The following is a 16,166-nucleotide window of genomic DNA, read 5'->3' as shown; positions in this document are numbered from 1 at the left end:
GAGAAACTTAGTAATGTATCATCATCAGTGTGCCAAGGGAGGTGCAGTGTAGATGGTACCCCCACACAGCATATTTTTCAGTAAAATGAGTCAATACTGTATTTATATTTTTATATGGAGGGTTTTCTATGGCAGCCTGAATGACTGAGCTTACTATTCATTTCTAGGATCAAAGAGTTAGTTGTTAAGTAACATAGTTTCAAAGAATTATGTTTATATTTCATTTTGCGTTTTTATTCAGGGTGAAAGCGAGAGGAGCCCTGAACTTGGCGTTAATCGTCACAGTATTGCTACTGGGATCTCGCCTACTCCAATAGCAGCAAGGGAGAGTCACATTAGACATCAAATGGCTTTACGAGAAGACTCATATACAGATATTCATGAATTTGTGTAAGTATAATGACCTTGTGGATCTGTTAATCAAAAAATTATGAAAAATGTTGTGTGCATGAATGTCAAGAAAGGAAGATACTGTATAGTCTGATGTTATTATAAAATATTTATTATTATATGGCTGCTTGTTGCATAAGCCAAAGTAGATATTAAATTATTGCTCGCTCGTCTGATAATTTTGAAGATTTATCTTTTAATTAGCTTTTTCACCATATTCTCATTTCAGTATATTTGTTGGAACCTGGAATGTAAATGGCCGCTCACCAACTATTGGTTTGGCTGACTGGTTAGCTGTAGATGAAGAGCCCCCTGACTTATATTGCATAGGTTTTCAGGAACTTGATCTGAATACAGAAACATTTTTGTTTAATAATACGCCAAAGGAACAAGAATGGCTGTAAGTATGAGAAGTTCAGTTTTACGTAGTTATTCTGATGACAATACAGACCTTTGTCTTTTGTACAGAGGTATTTCATTGACCCAACGGAGTGGGTTATTAATGCTTGCTAACATAGGAGTTAATTGGTAGCAGGTCGATTAGTGGTGCACACCTTGCTCTTCGGATTGAAAAAAAATGTAATAAGTATGATCACACTAAACAAGTATATGATAATAACAGAAAATATGCATACTTTGGATCTAGTGATTATGCAATACAATCCGTAGATCCTTGACCCACTGACGTCACTGTAGACCCTAGAGGATGGCAATTGAGAGGTAATGTCTCAATGCTCCAAGGAACATCAAGGCCTTTGTGTCTTGCAAATTGGAGTCTGGCCATTTTTTCTTTTCTTATGGTAACAATTTCATTCTCTTTTCTGTCATAACAGACTTTACAAAGAAGACACTAAAGTGATTTGAATTGTGGAAAATTCTGCTTTTAAAACATTGATGGAAGGTAGAGTTGGATGGCATGCCTCTGGGCATTATGGCCCTGGAGCAAATAATATTAGTTGGCCTCTTATCATGAGACGTAAAATTAATTGCCATTACTTGATATACCAGTAACTAATGCTCATAAGTAAATCAAAACACACACACTTATATTTACTATATGATTTATGGGTGTTTCTTTGGAAGACAAAAAATAAAAGTAATAAATTTTATTGTTGTCAGACACATAGACTATAAAAGTTGTGACCAGCAGGTAAACAGGAATGTTTTAACATTCCCTGAGATTAAAGAGATTAATCTGTTTTGAAGGTGTGCCAACGCAGCTTCAACACAAGTTTTTGTTGCAGAAGAATCTCTGAACCAACAATTTTGCATTCAAAGTAATGAGAAATAATTCATTCTATTCGTCATGTAATCAGTAAAATATATACACTATTAAAAACACACACACACACGCCATTATCTTCGTATGATTAAAAATTTTTAAAAATTTTCCTAGACAGAATACAGCTAAACCTGATTGGCTGGCTGGTTGCCATGGAGATTGTTATCCAATGACTGGCCTTTACTTCATATGTCATGACAGCACTAAATTTGAATGTTACCATGATTGTGATTATTTGACTGCTGATGGCAAATATTACTTAATAATTTCCCTTACATAATTAGTTATTCAAAAACAAGAATTTAACCATTTTAACTTGAATACATTGGCATGAAAAAATCCCACACAGTGTGTCATAGTGATCAAATGTATGTCTGCAAATTGATGACAGTGACAATAAAGAACAACCTTCCTCTTCAAGATCGATATGATGAAGTGTATTTTATAGTCTTACTGTTAAAATTCACCAGTTGAATTACAAGGTAAGAAATGTTAAAACAAAGATTAGATGGAAAAAATACAATTCAGAAAGCTTATACCACTAAGGACCCAAATCCATGATAAATAGTGTCACAAATGGAAGTTAAGGAAATTAACCAAAATATCATAGAATTAAGACAACCACAAAAGTAATTTTTTAAACTTCAAGATTATAAGCAAAGACCTTTAGAAAGATTATGATGGAAATAATCCATTTGTCAAACCAAAATAAAATGTGAAAAGAGAAAATAACCAGCAGTCCTGACAGTATTAGAGTAACATATAACAACCCACTCAATAGAAGTCCTACCTTAAATTAAATATCATAAGAAAAAGAGACCACAGATCTAAATGATTAGGTGAAAGGAGATTTAATAAACCAATCACTAGTACTTACCACAACCAAATTTCATAGAAAAAATTGTTTTAACAATATGATATTAAGAAACATAAATGTTTCTAATGAAGGAAAAAAATAGGAATGAAATTGTTGAATCCAAGAATACTAAGTTATTTAACAAAATTTAAAATCCTAAAGAACAACTAAAATATATCTCAGGTTATATTTAAGAAGAAATACAGTACAGATTGTATAAGAGGTCAAGAAACTAATATACTACTATACTTTACAGAAAGAGGTTAACTAATTGAAGAATTAAAAATTAAGGTAAATAATTTTAGTAAGGTAAACTGAAGATATTAAAAAATATGGTATGTATAACAAGCACCTAAACATAAAACCCCCTAGATGCTGAGCCATGGCATGGGTAGGGGGCCTTAGAGACCAGCATCTGGGCCCTGATGCCTGGTGGGGATGCTTTCTCACTGGTCCTTGGGGCCCAGCGGTTGGTCAAACAAAATTTGTCACCCTTTTTTCCTCTTATTGTTTAGAAAATACTGTCTCTCTTTAAAAATATGATCTTGGTCTGAATGTTTAAAAGATGCTCTGTTCCTTCTCATGCTGGCATTAAATGAGACGAGGACGCAGATAAGAAGGGCAAAAATTTAATCTCTGTGACTAGATCAAACCTTCCTGTTCCTGTCTAAAATAAAGAACTTCATGATGATTATGAGATTTTATACATTACATTCTGAAGAATCAGGGACAAAAGTTTATGAATGGTTTAGAACAATAAGGCTGTGATGACCCAATTTTATATATAGGAATGTTGTAGGATGAAGATGATTATTATTAATAGGGCTTAGTTTTTCCAGACCTCTGAGTCTTAAGTAGACTGTAGGATGAAGAACATCTAAAATATTTACATATGTAAAATTATCTATTTTTTGTTTGCAGAAATGCCGTTTTAAATGGAATCCATCCAAAAGCTAAATATCAAAAGGTCCGTCTTGTACGTTTAGTTGGCATGATGCTGATTATCCTGGTACAAGAAAAATACTTGGCTTACATACGTAATGTAGCAGTTGATACTGTTGGGACCGGGATAATGAATAAACTGGTAAGTAGTTTATGGCATATACGTAGTGTAATCTACATACTCTGCATGCCCTCTTTACTTGCTGTTGCTTTATTACATACAATGTATTCTTGTATTACTCTACATGACCGTACAGTACTTGCTACTTCAAAAATACATTACTGTGAAGTTGGTATTTTAAATGTTATTTACCTCTTCAGTACAGATTTTTTTTATCTAGTAAAGCCAGCATGAAGAAAATGTAACTTTAATATTTTAACTGGATACAACAGGCTTACACTGTACAAGAGAGTGGGCAGTGTGGTGTAGTTGATTCTAATAACACATTGTAAAAGACAACTGAAGGGAAATTGAACAGGGTAACAAAGGTTTTCTGGCTTTCATTGGCAGTTTTAGTTAGGTCTTGAATTATGCAAGATATTGTACTTCTTAATGCATGTAACCTTCATAAAGTTTACTATATTTTGCTACAAGATAGGTCTGCCCGTTAAAATAGCTTTTGAAAATTGGAAGAATTATTTATAAGATCATTTTACTTACACACTTTTTTCAGTTGTGTGTGAAACTAATTCTTTCTTTCTCCCATCAAAAGTTTTACTATCTTGTACTCAAAACTGTACTGGAAATTATGACATTATTTTGAAATGATATGGAAATAATCTAAGAGGCTTTAGTAAATATAATAAGCTTTATGTAATATAAACAGTTGACAGGAGTTCAGCAGTGCTAAAAAAAAGAAAAAGGTATCCCCAATTCTGCCATCTCTTGAACAAAGGAGTGTAGAACTTAGGGAATATTAGGCATGTTTATGATTGAGGGTTTTATTGTAGAACATTAGCCTTTATTTCACATCAGTGTTATTCATCCTGGTGTTTCCACGGAATTTGCAAAAGTTATACAGCGAGTACTAATGAGAAATAAAAAGAATGAGACAGAAGTTGTGGTCTTTTGTTACACCATTGCATTATAGTAGGTAGTTTTAAGGGTGAGATGATCTCCCTAAGGGTGAGATGATCTCCCTAACTATTTTTCTGGACATTTGTACTATAATGATGCATATCTCTTTTAGGGAAACAAAGGGGCAGTGTCAGTTAGATTAGATCTCCACAGCACTTCAATATGCTTTGTTAATGCACACATGGCAGCTCATATGGATGAATTAGAAAGGCGTAATGAAGATCACGACTGTATACTTCAAAGAACGTGTTTCCATATGAACATCAATAGCCCTCCAAAGACTATCAGGGATCATGAGTAAGTTTTTACGCTATGCATAATGTTGTAAAGAACATTTACTTTGATCAGTTAATGTTAATTTCCCTTGTGTAATTGTTTATTACACTGGTGAATACTGAAAATTTATTCCAGAAAAATTTCAGCTGATGAAGTTGAAGGTAATGCATAGTCAAAGAATTAATGTGTGATTTTTGGTTGTTTATTGATATTTTTAATGGCTTCATTATTAATATATATTATTGTATTTGGGAAGCAGACCCCCTCTCAAGCATACTTTATTAAAAGTAATGGCTATCTAGGCAGCATTACACTTGTAGAGATTCTATTCTTTTATTTCAAATAGTGGCCTTTTCTGTGCTACTTAAACAGGCTAGTAGAGCACCTGTAGAGGTCATTATGAAATATAAGAGTCAAGATTGTTGTACTATATATTTCTATTATAGTTTTTACAAGTAAACTATGATGCCATAGTTATAAAAGTTAATAATCGTTTCTCTCTCTCTCTCCTCTCTATTTCTGGTAGCGAGCTTTTGTTTAGAGCTGCCAGACATCCTGTAGGCTAGGAGCCGAGGATGGACTATTTTTGGTGTTGTGTCCTTCCTCCTTATAACCGGGGGCATCAACAGGGGGTCTGCCCCATGCTGACCTCCTATTTGGTGATGGTGGCAAGTCGGGTTTTCATTAGTTGCTTGGGTCAGGCCTAAAGCTACATCCACCGAGTTGATGGTCGTGTAGCTGCACCTCAGAGATCTCCTGAGTTGTACGATGACGTTGCTGGATGTTGTGTCACGCTGCATGACGTCAAGGCTGTAGGAATGTTGTCTTCTGTAGAGTTGTTGCAATCGGTGGTGTCATTGTTTGGGTTAGGTCTTCTTATACTTATAGGGAAAAGAAATTCTTTGTGTCATATTCAGTGCTGGTTTTATTTGCTGAATGAGAAGCACCTCCAGTAGGCGTGATCGACAGGGAAGTCTCATGATGTTTGCTGTGGGCATGGTTTTTGATAGCCCCCTCCTGGGCGTGGCAGGAGATCCTCTAAGACAGGCGCATGCTGGTCATACTGACGTAGGTGCTGCTGCAACTGGACTGGGCGTGTGTAATAACCACTCCCTGCTGGTATGAGACCAATTGAAGTTGGTCTCGTACCGGCGGGGAGTGGTTATTTTTCATGATTAGTCTCGTGTCCTCCGATTCTGGTAGTACATTAATGATTATATGTATTTTCTTGGTGGCGTCAGTCGGGTTTACATTTTCATTTATAATCTTCTTTAAGGAGTCCTCTTCTTAACAGTAATGGGAACTTATGAAAGCTTTATAGTATAGCTTGATGTTATCCTGGGGGCGAGCTGCAGCCTCTCACTACCATACTATTTCTCCAATGCTATGCAGACTTCTCTGCTGATTAATTTGTTGGAATATCCGTTATTCACTAGTAGTTGGGAGGCGAGGTCGAGTTCCTGTTGGAGTTCTTTTTGGAGTCCCTGTTGCGTGTCCTGCCAGGTCGAGGAGTGGGAGAAGGCTCTCCTGATGAAGGCCCTGACGGTCATACTCGTGAACCTGGCAGGGCATTCACTGTCCCCATTAAGCAAAGTCCAAAGTTGGTCTCCTTTGTGTAGACAGAAGCACAGCGGCCATCTTCTGTCGTAGTCACAAGGAAGTCAAGGTAGGGGAGCTGATCATCTGTGTTGTATTCAACTGTGTAATTCAGCATGCTGCACTGCTGAAATGCAGCGCCGCAGTGGCGTGGTTAGTATGGTGTTTGCATCCCACATCAGTGGTCATGGGTTCGATTCTCGGCCATCCCATTGAGGAGTGAGAGATGTGTATTTCTGGTGATAGAAGTTCACTCTCGACGTGGTTCGGAAGTCACCTAAAGCCGTTGGTCTCGTTGCTGAATAACCACTGGTTCCATGCAACGTAAAAACACCATACAAACAAACAAACTGCTGAAATGCCTGATGGAGTGCTTCAACCTCATCCTCGGCGTCAACTTGGACAAGGATATTTTTAATATATCGGCTGTATATGCGGGGGTTGCTGCATCCTGGCAAAGACTTTCCTCCATGGTGCCCATGTAAAAGTTAGCAAAGAGGTCCCCCGATGTGGAGCCCATCGCTACACTGTGCTTCTGTCGAAACATCTGGCCATGGTTGGTGGAGAAAGGGGCCTTTTTAGTAGAAATCTCCAGCAACGTATGGAGGGAGGCTTCGGATATGTTGAGGGGCACTGTCAACTGACTCCTGTAGACACACTTGAGGCTTCTAAGAACTCTACTGATGACTGCAGGCTGTACTGGCTCAAGACTTATGGGGTCGAGTTGATAAAGGCATTTACCCAATGCATACGTAGGGGCTGTCATCTGGCTGATGATCAGCTATGGGGGTTTCCTTGTTTGTAGGTTTTTATATTACCATATAAATAACTCAGGCTATAAACTCCTTGTATGAGCAGGTGGTGGACAGCTTTGGTTGCAGCATTCACTGCACTAATGACTGTTGGCTTGAATCTTGACGTCTTACGTCGGGTTTTTCGTCAGGTGCTTGAACGTCCTCTCGTCAGACAAAATAGCATCCAGCTTCTCGTGATAATTGGCAGTATAAATCAAAACGAAGGCTGCCATCTTGTCTGTGCATTGTAGTGTAATGTTATCCTTCAACTCCTTCGGTGCTATCTTCTCCTTACTGGGGATCCTGCTGGAGTGTGAGCCCCTATCTGTAAGGGCTTGGGCAAGTAGGAGGGGCTAAAGGGTATCAGTAGTTCTCACAATACTCCGGACTTTGAGTTGCTGGGTGGAGTTAAGGAGCAGCTTGATTTTGAGTCTCTTGTCGTGAGGCCTGGGTCTCGAAATGAAGCAGCAATTGAGGTCCAGCTTTAGAAGGGCATCTTGATCTGGGACGTGGGGGGTCAAAATTTGTGTTCTTGTTTTGAAGGGCTCACAGCTTGGTTCTTGATTACTGTTTGTTGCTGATGGGTTGTGTAGCTGAATATTAGTGTATTTGGGAAGCAGACTCTCTCCCAAGCATACCTTATTAAAAGTAATGGCTATCTCAGCAGTGTTACGCTTGTAGAGATTCTTCTCTATTTTATGAATAGTGGCCTTTTCCGTGTTACTTGAACAGGCTAGTAGAGTGCGTATAGAGGTCATTATTAAATAACAATATAGTCAAGATTGGTGTATACTTCTATTAACATTTTTATGGAAGACATCAAGAGGGAGGCCAGCGAAGTCATTAGCGCAGTGATTGCTGCGACCACCGCTGTCCACCTCCTGCTCATACTAGGAGATTACAGCCTGGATTATTTATATGGCAATATAAAAACCCACAAACACAGAAACCCCCTTTGGCTGATCATCAGCCAGATGCCCCTACATACTCCTTGGCTAAGTGCCTTAATCAACTCTTGACCCCCTACGTTCTCAGTCAGTACAGCCAGCAGTTGTCAGTAGAGTTCTTAGAAGCCATCAAGGACACCCCTGGCACTGGAATTATCACCTCACTGGACGTAGAATCTGTCAAATGTACCTGTCGACGAAACCATTGCCATTATCCTCAAGCGTGTCTACAGAAGTCAGTTGACAGCCTCCCTCAATATACCCGAAGCCTCCCTCCCCGAACTATTACAAACATACCTGTTGACGAAACCATTGACATTATCCTCAAGCGTGTCGTCTACAGAAGTTAGTTGACAGTGCCCCTCAACATACCCGAAGCCTCCCTCTGTACACTCCTGGAGAACTCTACTAAGAAGGCCTTTCTCCAGCCACTGTGGCCAGATGTTCTGACAGAAGCACGGCGTAGCGATGGGCTCCCCACTGGGGGTTCTCTTCGCTAATTTTTATGTGGGCACAGTGGAGGAATGAGTCTATGCCAGGATGCAGCAACCCTGCCGATATGGCCGATATATCGACAATATCTTTGTACAAGTCGACGCCGGGGATGAGGTTGAAGCCCTCCGTCAGCCATTTCAGCAGTGCAGCATGTTGAATTACACAGTTCATCAGGTGAGCCCTTTCCCACTGCTCGACCTGGTAGGACACCCATCAGGAACTCAACCTCACCTTCCAACTAAATAATGGATATTTCAACAAATTAATCAGCAGAGAAGTCCACACAGCTCTGGAGAAATGGTATGGTAGTGAGAGGCCACAGCCCTGCCCCCAAGGATAACATCAAGCTGTACTATAAAGCTTCCATGAGTTCCCATTATCGTGAAGAAGAGGACTCCTTAAAGACGTAAACCCGACTGACACCACCAAGAAAATAGACCTAATCATATACTACCAGAATCGGAGGACGTGAGAGCTAATCATAAAAAATAACCCCTCCCTGCTGGTACGAAACCCCCTGAAGCAGATGTATGTGGTATACTAGTACACATGCCCAGTCTGCCTGTTTTAAGATACGTATATCCTACTATGCCCAGGAGGGAGCTATCAAAAACCATGCCTGCACTAGACATCAAGAGACTATCTCCCAGGATGTGATCATCCAGAATATGAAGATCATTGGGAAGGCCCCTGACATCTGTCAATTTCACCTTCTGGGGCCACTTCTCTTCCATCAAATAAAACCAGCACTGAATACATACATCACAGGAAGAATTTCTCCTCCCTACGAGTATGAGTAGTCTTGCCCCCAACAATGACACCCCGGATCGCGACAACACTGCAGAAGATAATGCCCCTCCTGCAGCCAATGAAAATCAAGCCAGCCGTGACATCACACAGTGTGATGCAACATCCAGCAACTTCACCGTACAGCTCAGGAGATCACACAGAAGTAGCTTGATGACTGACCCAAGCAACCAATGAAAAATCTGACTTGCTGCCATCACCCAATAGGAGATTGGCATGTGGCAGACCCCCTGCTGATGCCTCCTGATATAAGAAGGAAGGACACCACACCAGAAGCAGTCCACCCCTCAGCTTCTTAGCCTAGAGGATGTCTGGCAGCTCCAGAGGAAAGCTAGCTACAAGAAATAGAGAGAGGGAGAGAGAGAAACTGTTATTGACTTTTATAAGTATGGTATCATAGTTTTCCTCAAAAGCTATAATAGAAATATATACGTACACCAATTGTGGCTTTATTTGATAATGACCTCTGTAGGCTCTCTACTAGCCTGTTTAACTAGCATGGAAAAGGCTGCTATTTGAAAAATAGAGAAGAATCTCTAAAAGCATAATGCTGCTGAGATAGCCATTAGTTTTAATAAGGTACGTATTATTTTGTTGAAAATACTGGCAGTTTTTAATGAATTAATGTTATACAGGGTCTTTTCAATTCTTCTGATAATTCATTTTTCTGGCTCAGCTAGGTTGTTGAGTAGAATTCCAATATTGATATTTGTCATAACTAGGATATTTGTCAAAATTATTTTATCAAATATTTTAAAATATATTAAAATAATTTTGACAAATATCCTAATTATGACAAATAAAACCGGGTTGCCGTTTACCAAGTCCGCCGGTAATCGGGGAATGCCTTATATACAGCTTTCAATCATTAGTAAAACTAAATGGCAACAGTTAATAAAGTCATATGTATTCAATACAACTTTAGTCAGTAACCTCAAATTACATTACCTAAAGTCATATGTATTCAATACAACTTTTGTCAGTAACCTCAAATTACATTACCTAAAGTCATATGTATTCAATACAACTTTAGTCAGTAACCTCAAATTACATTACTTTCTCTTCAGTACTGCATTTTTTAGGTTTGTTTTTATTTCCATTTTCAGTATACTTAAAAACTTCACCCAAGACCCTTTTCACTTTTCACTTCTCGAGCGTTATAATTCAATGGCAACAATCACAGTAAAATATGTAGTCATTACAACAGTACATTACTGTACAGTACTGATTCACTTAAAGAACGGACTAGCTCTCAGAGGGTTTATAGTTTTCACTCATTAGTGTTTAATCTACAGACCCATCAACCCCAATCTCAGTTTTAATAATAATAATAACACTAATAATAATATGCAGGGAGTAGATTTTCTTTGATACATGTTTTGTTGATAATTCGTTTTTGTGACTCCGCTAGGTTGTTGAGTAGAATTCCAATATCCATATTTGTCATAATTAAGATATTTGTCAAAATTATTTGTAAAAAATATTTTAAAATATTTTTAAATTATTTTGACAAATATTCTAATTATGACAAATGACAAATATAAGTATTGGAATTCTACTCAACAACCTGGCTGAGTCAGAAAAACGAATTATCAGAAGAATTGAAAAGACCCTGTATAAGATTGATTCGTTAAAAACTGCCATTATTTTCAACAAAACATGTTTGTTCATACACGAAACAAACCTTCGGTCTTAACATTAGGATTTACTAGCGCCAAGCTGGAAACCGGTAGAATTAAAATTACACTTGTGAGATCCAGGGACTAATGGCATCTATACCAGGTCACGGGGCATGTATATCCAGAATGCCCACGGCTACCTGTGACCCATCAGTTATTTTCCTACCGCCTTTAAGATAAGACGTGTTACTGTCTATCTCATTTAAAGCCGGTTTTTCAGTTTGCCCGTTCTTTATCCATTTCATTTTTTATTTTTCATTCCTTTTCTTTCTCCAAGTGTGATCAGTGTGTGGTAAGAGTGTATACGTGGTATGATGGAGAATTTTGCCTCAACATCGGGATCGTCTACCGCTTCAAAGAGGAGACAAAGGAAATGCCCAGGAGTCAGTGCTTTCCCATGTTGCTAGGTTCCTAACTTCGGTGTCGACGGATCCTCATCCAACGTGTAGTAGGTGCAGGGAAAACGTATGTACGGTTACTAATCCGTGTTCTGTTTGTCGTGGTTGGTCGGTGGAACAGTGGAAGAAGTTCTATGGGAAAAGCCAATACAAAAGGAAGGGGGTGACGCCATCTTTGGATGACCAAACCTTACCGGTTTCTTTTGTATCGGTAATAAACCAGGCTGCTCCATATGTTTCTCCACCTGCTTTTGGATTGTCTCATACCCCATTCGGTTTTTCTCCTAGTGGTTCTGTATCGGAAACGTCAGGAGGGGCCTTGGGTAATTTTATGAATAATTTGCACTCTCCTTTGTTCCCAGCAAGTAGAGGGGGAGATCCGCCATCTTTGTTCCAGGCTCCTGCTACTCAAGCGCATAGGTTAGATGGTACGTGGTCAGCGCTAGGTCTACCAGGCGTACCAACCTTGGATGGTCTGCTTGCGCATTATATGACGTCACGGTTCCAGCAGGGTCCGGCAGCGCTGAATGTTCCTCATCCCCCGGGCTTGCAATTTATGGGAATTAATGCCGCGGCTTCACCATCCCACTCAGTATTTACAGCGATGCAGAACGTGGGAGGTAGTTTGGCAGCAAACGTGCGGTTGCCAGCAGAAACCTCTCAGTCTCTCCCTACGAGAGGGATGACGTCACAACTACGTCCACACTCTGAGATGGCAGGCGTGATGACGTCACAGACCGATTCTCGGCCTTTTTCGCTGCACCCAGACGCTAATACGCCTTCTGACCCGTCAATGCAAACTGTAATGCAGAAATTACAGGATATAGAGGAGAGAATGAATAAGAGAGACAAAAAGAAAAAGTGTGATTCGCCTTCTTCGTCTTCTTCCTCTAGTTCGGCGTCATCGCTAAGTCCGATAACGTCATGGCGAGCGCCAGTCAAGCGTTGGAGGAGGATTCGGGAGTTCCTGGCAGATCCTCGGGCCAAGAGGAGAAGAATCAATTCTTCCTCTTCTTCGGACCAAGACTGTCATTTCCAAGTCAGCAAGAAGGTCGGAAAATCAGTGGCTATTAAGCACAAGGTTGGCAGACGAAGCCGTTCGCAAGAGTCCGAACAAGCGAGAGAGTGACGGCCGGCGAGCTAGCGGCCGAGGCGGAGTTGCCAGTTCGGATCGCAAAACTGCGATACCTCTGGTAAAATCGACGTTGGCGGCGAAAGGTTTGCAGCCGAGGATGGAATGCAGGTCCTAGTTTCGCCCGTAAGGCCGTTCAAAATACGTACGAAGGACGATAAGGCTCCTATTAAAAGTACGAAAAATAGAGAGTTGGCAACCTCGGCGGATACGTTCGTGGAAGGCAGTGTCTGTCTGGATAGAAGGCCGAGGCCGGGCTCGCCGACGCTCGAAAACGATGCCAATGCTAATAGAGACGAACTTACCTCTGTCTTAAGGGAGCCTTCATCTTGGAGATCTAGACGAGATTCTCGCTCTAGATCCGTGAGCAGAGAAAGAGTGAGACGTTCTCGTTCCCCTGCTGACTATCTAGGATCGAGCCAACAGCGGCCAGCAAAGATCAAAGAGACCGCGGCCGTAGGGGCAGGCGGCCGTGGAATTCCGGGCCGTCTGTCAGAAGATAGAGGCGAGACAACATCCCTCGTGACGGAGAGTGGTACACTAGAGCCGGAGGAAGGAGAAAACCAAGAGTTTCTGGCCTCGTATGCAGAGGTTATTGATTTGATTCGTCAATTCAATAGCCTTTCGGAGAAGACAGAAACACCGGCCAGTATGCTTCCTCCTGGAATTGACATGGCGTTTGGACTAAAGAGGGATACCAAGGTGTCGTATGAATTGCCTTGTTCGAGTCATGCGGAATCGGTCTTGCAACACGTAAACGCAAAGATTGCAGGGAGGGATAATTCCTTAAGATCTAATAGATCATTTAAATTTATTCCCCCTCCAATGATAAAGCAAAGGAAATATTATACGACACCGAAGGTCCCTTTGCTGTCTAGACAAATGAACCCTTATGTTGTAAGGTAAGGCCTGGATTAACCTTGGATCAGGTTAAAACAAAATGGAGTGCCCTTCGATGACGTACCAAGAGGCTGCTACGTTAGAAGCAACAGCTTCTTCTGTCTTTCAGGCTGCGTCCTGGTTAGACCTTTGGTCAACAGCAGTGGCGAAAATTGCATCCTCGGAAGCAACAAGGAAATAGTAGTGGATGAACCATTGTTCATTAGATTACTACAGTCAGGGTCCAAGGCGATTGCGTACCTGACAAACGTAAGTGCCAATGTTTGGGCAAATATCCTGCTAATGAGGAGAGATGCAGCATTGGCTAGACTGAGCCGCAATGTGGATTTGGATTCCCCTGTTATCAATGAGGAATGGGGGATATCTTGGAATCGCAACTACTGTTGCCAGAGGTCATACTGGAAGAGGCGATAGATAGAAGAAGGATGGACACTAACGATAGGTTGGTGCAACAGGCAGTTAGGAAAACGTCTAACAGTCAAACTACTCCTTTGGAGGGAAGACAACAGCAGATGTCTCGAAAGAAGACAGTGAGACATAGCATCCCTAATAGTCACAAGACCCTCTTCCCCAAAGAGGATAACTCATCGGCCCTTTCACAATAGAAACAACAGAGGAAGGGGCAATAGGGGAAGAGGGAGAGGCTCAAGAAGATAGGATGGGCGCCTCCCATCACTCGGCCACACCAGTGGGGGGTTGCCTGGCAAATCACTGGAAGGTGTGGCAGGAACTAGGGGCAGAGCAGTGGGTGGTGGATGTTCTCAGGATCGGGTATTTGATTCCGTTCGAGGTAACCCCGCCCCTGACAGATCAACCATTACCCCACGTCACTTATGCCCACAAATCTCAGAAGGCCACTATTCTGCAGGACGAAGTGAAGAAGATGATGGAAAAAGGAGCTGTGCAACAAGTATGCAGTCCGACAAAAGGCTTCTACAGCAGGATTTTCCTGGTACCCAAAGCCAACGGGGAGTGGAGGACAGTAATAGACCTGTCAACGCTGAATCTGTTTATAAGGAAAACCAGTTTCAAGATGGAAACTCCGAAAACGGTTCTACAAGCAGTCAGAATCGGAGACTTTATGCTGACAGTCGATCTAAAGGACGCATACTTTTCAGATACCAGTCCATCAGTCTTCAAGGAAATTTCTCCGCTTCAGTCTTGCAGGGAAAGCTTTCGAATTCAAGGTCCTGTGCTTCGGATTGACAACGTCTCCTCAAGTTTTTACAAGATTGTTTCCCCACCCTCGTGTCGGCGTGGGCGCAAATGCTCAGGGAGGGGATCAGGCTAATAAGATATCTGGACGATTTGCTGGTGCTAGCAAAGTCCAGAGAGAAAGGGTTACTCAGGGACAGGGCGGCCCCCTCCTGCAGCTTTGTCACAGCCTAGGTATTGTGGTGAATCAGCAGAAGTCGCAGCTGGATCCAAGTCACGTTTGGAATATCTGGGAATGGTGATAGACACAACACAAGCCAAAGTATTCCCGACAGACCAAAGAGTAGAGAAATGCAAACAAGTGGTGAATGCCTTTCTGGGAAAGCAGACACAACCAGCAAGACAGTGGCAGGTGGTGCTGGGAATCCTAACCTCCCTGGAGAAGCTAGTACCACAAGGAAGGCTACACCTTCGGTCCCTACAATGGAGGATGAAGGAGTTTTGGTCACCAACAGTAGATCACCCGTACGAGCAAATTCCCTTGTCGGCAGAAGTGAGGAAAGACTTGCTGTGGTGGGTGGACGACGACAATCTGACAGTGGGTGTCCCCCTTCAACAATCCTCCCCAGACCTCTTGCTGTTCTCGGATGCGTCACTAGAAGGCTGGGGAGCCCATATGGAGGAGTTGATGGTGTCAGCAAAATGGAGTTGCAAGGACAGAGAACTCCATATAAACGTGCTGGAGTTGAAAGCAGCTTTCCTGGCTCTACAAGAATTCAGGGAGAGTAAAGGGACACTCAGTGGTATTGATGTCAGACAACACCACAGTAGTAGCTTATATAAACAAGCAAGGAGGCCTAGTTTCTCGGCAGTTACATGTGATGACAGTTCAACTTCACCAGTGGGCTATAGAGAACCTGGTAGACATCAAGGCCAGGTAATATTCCGGGAAAAGAAACATAGTGGCCGACAAGTTGAGCCGCAGGGATCAGATTCCTGGGAACTGGAGTGGTGGTCCCTACACCAACAGGTAGTGGACAGGATGCTCATGTTGTGGGAAGGACCGATCATAGACCTATTCGCAACCAGGTACAACAAAAAGTTGAAAGCGTATTGTTCAGTAGTCCTGGACGCAGAGGCAGTAGCAGAAGATGCGCTACAACACCCCTGGGACAATCTGGACGTGTACGCATTTCCTCCATTTTGTCTAATCCGTCAGGTTCTGAACAGGGTAATGCGGTCTCAGAACCTCAAGATGACCCTGGTAGCCCCGTTTATGGCCGAAAGCAGAGTGGTTTCCAGACCTACTGGAACTCCTAGTAGATGTGCCAAGAGAGTTACCTCCATGGAGCAACCTTCTGTGTCAGCCTCACGTGGAGAGGTACCACCAGTCGGTGAAGTCCCTATCGCTTCACGGGTGGAGACTGTCAAGTATCTCC

The 16,166-nt window shown here is 41.7% G+C and overlaps 1 protein-coding gene across 1 annotated transcript in view; it reads left to right on the top strand.

Annotated features, from left to right (window-relative positions):
• Positions 1–16,166, top strand: part of LOC135207770 (inositol polyphosphate 5-phosphatase OCRL-like) — a 117,447-nt gene that overhangs the window by 66,630 nt on the left and 34,651 nt on the right. Inside the window, 4 exon segments of the mRNA XM_064239594.1 lie at positions 242–390; positions 620–790; positions 3,450–3,612; positions 4,661–4,845. Of these exon segments, the coding sequence (XP_064095664.1) occupies positions 242–390; positions 620–790; positions 3,450–3,612; positions 4,661–4,845 (668 nt within the window).

Source organism: Macrobrachium nipponense, chromosome 34 (genome assembly GCF_015104395.2).
Source record: "Macrobrachium nipponense isolate FS-2020 chromosome 34, ASM1510439v2, whole genome shotgun sequence".
Lineage (NCBI taxonomy): Eukaryota > Metazoa > Arthropoda > Malacostraca > Decapoda > Palaemonidae > Macrobrachium > Macrobrachium nipponense.
This window is presented reverse-complemented; position numbering and strand designations above follow the sequence as displayed.